Here is a 5,000-nt window from a genome sequence, read left to right as displayed (position 1 = left end):
CAGAGAGAGAGAGAGAGAAGACATTCAGCAGAGACACTTGTCTCTTCAGTACCAGGGCATTTAGAAGTGGACTAAGTGTTCTCACTAAAGGAGGGGGGGGGTGTTAATGGCTTAATGGACAACGATGTTTCTTTAATTACAGTTAACAGGCCACTTAGTCTGGCTGAGAAAACCACTTCAAATACCAAAAGGCCCAGAACCACCTGCTTCTCTGCCACCACCCAACGGCGGGTCCCGACTCAGACGTTTAGGACAACACTGGTTTAGGTACCCACAGTTCACCTCACAACGAGGGTTTCCTGTCCCCTACATAGTCCACTACTACAGCCCTGGTTAAAAGGTCTGTCCCCTATATAGTCCACTACTACAGCCCTGGTTAAAAGGTCTGTCCCCCTACATAGTCCACTACTACAGCCCTGGTTAAAAGATCTGTCCCCCTACATAGTCCACTACTACAGCCCTGGTTAAAAGGTCTGTCCCCTACATAGTCCACTACTACAGCCCTGGTTAAAAGGTCTGTCCCCTACATAGTCCACTACTACAGCCCTGGTTAAAAGGTCTGTCCTATTCCCTATATAGTCCACTACTACAGCCCTGGTTAAAAGGTCTGTGCTATCCCCTATATAGTCCACTACTACAGCCCTGGTTAAAAGGTCTGTCCTATCCCTATATAGTCCACTACTACAGCCCTGGTTAAAAGGTCTGTGTCCCCCTATTCCCTATATAGTCCACTACTACAGCCCTGGTTAAAAGGTCTGTGTCCCCCTATTCCCTATATAGTCTACTACTACAGCCCTGGTTAAAAGGTCTGTCCCCTAATAGTCCACTACTACAGCCCTGGTTAAAAGGTTGTCCCCCATAGTCCACTACTACAGCCCTGGTTAAAAGGTCTGTCCCCTATATAGTCCACTACTACAGCCCTGGTTAAAAGGTCTGTCCCCTAATAGTCCACTACTACAGCCCTGGTTAAAAGGTGTGTCCCCTATATAGTCCACTACTACAGCCCTGGTTAAAAGGTCTGTCCCCCTATATAGTCCACTACTACAGCCCTGGTTAAAAGGTGTCCCCCCACTACCAGTCCAGGTTAACAGGTGTGTCCCCATCCACTACTCAGTCCGGTTAACAGGTGTGTCCCCCCACTACCAGCCCGGTTAACAGGTGTGTCCCCCCCACTACCAGCCAGGTTAACAGGTGTGTCCCCTATTACCAGCCGGTTAACAGGTGTGTCCCCCACTACCAGTCCAGGTTAACAGGTGTGTGTCCCCCCACTACCAGTCCAGGTTAACAGGTGTGTCCCCACACTACCAGTCCAGGTTAACAGGTGTGTGTCCCCACACTACCAGTCCAGGTTAACAGGTGTGTCCCCACACTACCAGTCCAGGTTAACAGGTGTGTCCCCACACTACCAGTCCAGGTTAACAGGTGTGTCCCCACACTACCAGTCCAGGTTAACAGGTGTGTCCCCACACTACCAGTCCAGGTTAACAGGTGTGTCCCCACACTACCAGTCCAGGTTAACAGGTGTGTCCCCACACTACCAGTCCAGGTTAACAGGTGTGTCCCCCCTACCAGTCCAGGTTAACAGGTGTGTCCCCACACTACCAGTCCAGGTTAACAGGTGTGTGCCCACACTACCAGTCCAGGTTAACAGGTGTGCGTCCAGGTTAACAGGTGTGTCCCCACTACCAGTCCAGGTTAACAGGTGTGTGTCCAGGTTAACAGGTGTGTGTCCAGGTTAACAGGTGTCCCCAGTGGAGTCAGGTAACAGTGTGTGTCCAGTCCAGGTTAACAGGTGTGTCCCCACACTACCAGTCCAGGTTAACAGGTGTGTCCCCACACTACCAGTCCAGGTTAACAGGTGTGTCCCCACACTACCAGTCCAGGTTAACAGGTGTGTCCCCGACACTACCAGTCCAGGTTAACAGGTGTGTCCCCACACTACCAGTCCAGGTTAACAGGTGTTGTCCCCACACTACCAGTCCAGGTTAACAGGTGTGTCCCCACTACCAGTCCAGGTTAACAGGTGTGTGTCCCCACACTACCAGTCCAGGTTAACAGGTGTGTCCCCCACTACCAGTCCAGGTTAACAGGTGTGTCCCCACACTACCAGTCCAGGTTAACAGGTGTGTCCCCGCTACCAGTCCAGGTTAACAGGTGTGCGTCCAGGTTAACAGGTGTGCGTCCAGGTTAACAGGTGTGCGTCCAGGTTAACAGGTGCGCGTCCAGGTTAACAGGTGCGTGTCCAGGTTAACAGGTGTGTGTGCAGATTAACAGGTAACAGGTGTGTGTCCAGGTTAACAGGTGTGTGTCCAGGTTAACAGGTGTGTGTCCAGGTTAACAGGTGTGTGTCCAGGTTAACAGGTGTGTGTCCAGGTTACCAGTCCAGGTTAACAGGTGTGTGTCCAGGTTAACAGGTGTGTGTCTACTACCAGTCCAGGTTAACAGGTGTGCGCCCAGGTTAACAGGTGTGCGTCCAGGTTAACAGGTGTGCGTCCAGGTTAACAGGTGTGCGTCCAGGTTAACAGGTGTGTGTGTCCAGGTTAACAGGTGTGCTGTCCAGGTTAACAGGTGTGCGTGTCCAGGTTAACAGGTGTGCTGTCCAGGTTAACAGGTGTGTGTGTCCAGGTTAACAGGTGTGTGTGTCCAGGTTAACAGGTGTGTGTCCAGGTTAACAGGTGTGTTCAGTCCAGGTTAACAGGTGTGCTGTCCAGGTTAACAGGTGTGTCCAGTACCGTCCAGGTTAACAGGTGTGCGTCCAGGTTAACAGGTGTGCGTCCAGGTTAACAGGTGTGCGTCCAGGTTAACAGGTGTGTGTCCAGGTTAACAGGTGTGTGTCCCAGGTTAACAGGTGTGTGTCCAGGTTAACAGGTGTGTGTGTCCAGGTTAACAGGTGTGCGTGTCCAGGTTAACAGGTGTGTGTGTCCAGGTTAACAGGTGTGCGTCCAGGTTAACAGGTGTGTGTCCAGGTTAACAGGTGTGTGTGCAGATTAACAGGTAACAGGTGTGTGTCCAGGTTAACAGGTGTGCGTCCAGGTTAACAGGTGTGTGCCCAGGTTAACAGGTAACAGGTGTGTGCCCAGGTTAACAGATGTGTGTCCAGGTTAACAGGTGTGTGTCCAGGTTAACAGGTGTGTGTGTCCAGGTTAACAGGTGTGTGTGTCCAGGTTAACAGGTGTGTGCCCAGGTTAACAGGTAACAGGTGTGTGTCCAGGTTAACAGGTGTGTGTGTCCAGGTTAACAGGTGTGTGTGTCCAGGTTAACAGGTGTGTGTGTCCAGGTTAACAGGTGTGTGTGTCCAGGTTAACAGGTGTGTGTCCAGGTTAACAGGTGTGTGCCCAGGTTAACAGGTGTGTGCCCAGGTTAACAGGTAACAGGTGTGTGCCCAGGTTGACAGGTGTGTGTGTCCAGGTTAAAAGGTGTGTGTGTCCAGGTTAACAGGTGTGTGTGTCCAGGTTAACAGGTGTGTGTGTCCAGGTTAACAGGTGTGCGTCCAGGTTAACAGGTGTGCGCCCAGGTTAACAGGTAACAGGTGCGTGTGTCCAGGTTAACAGGTGTGTGTGTCCAGGTTAACAGGTGTGTGTGTCCAGGTTAACAGGTGTGCGTCCAGGTTAACAGGTGTGCGTCCAGGTTAACAGGTGTGCGTCCAGGTTAACAGGTGTGTGTCCAGGTTAACAGGTGTGTGTCCAGGTTAACAGGTGTGCGTCCAGGTTAACAGGTGTGTGTGTCCAGGTTAACAGGTGTGCGTCCAGGTTAACAGGTGTGCGTCCAGGTTAACAGGTGTGTGTCCAGGTTAACAGGTGTGTGTCCAGGTTAACAGGTGTGCGTCCAGGTTAACAGGTGTGTGTGCAGATTAACAGGTAACAGGTGTGTGTCCAGGTTAACAGGTGTGTGTCCAGGTTAACAGGTGTGTGTCCAGGTTAACAGGTAACAGGTGTGTGTCCAGGTTAACAGGTGTGTGTGTCCAGGTTAACAGGTGTGTGTGTCCAGGTTAACAGGTGTGTGTGTCCAGGTTAACAGGTGTGTGTGTCCAGGTTAACAGGTGTGTGTCCAGGTTAACAGGTGTGCGTCCAGGTTAACAGGTGTGTGTCCAGGTTAACAGGTGTGTGTCCAGGTTAACAGGTGTGTGTCCAGGTTAACAGGTGTGCGTCCAGGTTAACAGGTGTGTGTGCAGATTAACAGGTAACAGGTGTGTGTCCAGGTTAACAGGTGTGTGTCCAGGTTAACAGGTGTGTGTCCAGGTTAACAGGTAACAGGTGTGTGTCCAGGTTAACAGGTGTGTGTGTCCAGGTTAACAGGTGTGTGTGTCCAGGTTAACAGGTGTGTGTGTCCAGGTTAACAGGTGTGTGCGTCCAGGTTAACAGGTGTGTGCGTCCAGGTTAACAGGTGTGCGTGTCCAGGTTAACAGGTGTGTGTCCAGGTTAACAGGTGTGTGTGCAGACAGCTGACCTGTGATGTCCATGAAGGCTCGGTCCCAGAACTCGTGGACGGTGTAACTCTCAGCACAGGTGATGTTGACAGACAGGACGATGTCATCCTCCACGTACTTCAGGATCAGGTTATTCACCACGATGTTGACGTTGTTGATCACCCGACGGATCAGACTCTGGACGTAGCCTGGAGGACACACACACACACACACACACACACACACACACACACACACACACACACACACACACACACACACACACACACACACACACACACACAGCACACACACCACACACACACCACATTAATTTAGTGTCTAATACCCAGTGAAACAGAGACAAGTAATTCTTAACCCCTCTCCTCTCCTCTCCTCTCTAACCCCTCTCCTCTCCTCTCTAACCCCTCTCCTCTCCTCTCTAACCCCTCTCCTCTCTAACCCCTCTCCTCTCTAACCCTCTCCTCTCTAACCCCTCTCCTCTCTAACCCCTCTCCTCTCTAACCCCTCTCCTCTCTAACCCCTCTCCTCTCCTCTCTAACCCCTCTCCTCTCCTCTCTAACCCCTCTCCTCT

The 5,000-nt window shown here is 51.5% G+C and overlaps 1 protein-coding gene across 1 annotated transcript in view; it reads right to left on the bottom strand.

The window, feature by feature from the left end:
* Positions 1-5,000, bottom strand: part of LOC106591508 (intermembrane lipid transfer protein VPS13B) — a 336,266-nt gene that overhangs the window by 260,373 nt on the left and 70,893 nt on the right. The window contains 1 exon segment of the mRNA XM_082957077.1: positions 4,447-4,614. Within this exon segment, the coding sequence (XP_082813203.1) occupies positions 4,447-4,614 (168 nt within the window).

This window comes from Salmo salar, chromosome 10, assembly GCF_965601325.2.
Source record: "Salmo salar chromosome 10, fSalSal1, whole genome shotgun sequence".
Taxonomy (NCBI): Eukaryota; Metazoa; Chordata; class Actinopteri; order Salmoniformes; family Salmonidae; genus Salmo; species Salmo salar.
The sequence above is the reverse complement of the archived record's forward strand: the minus strand, read 5'-3'. Positions and strand labels throughout refer to the sequence as shown.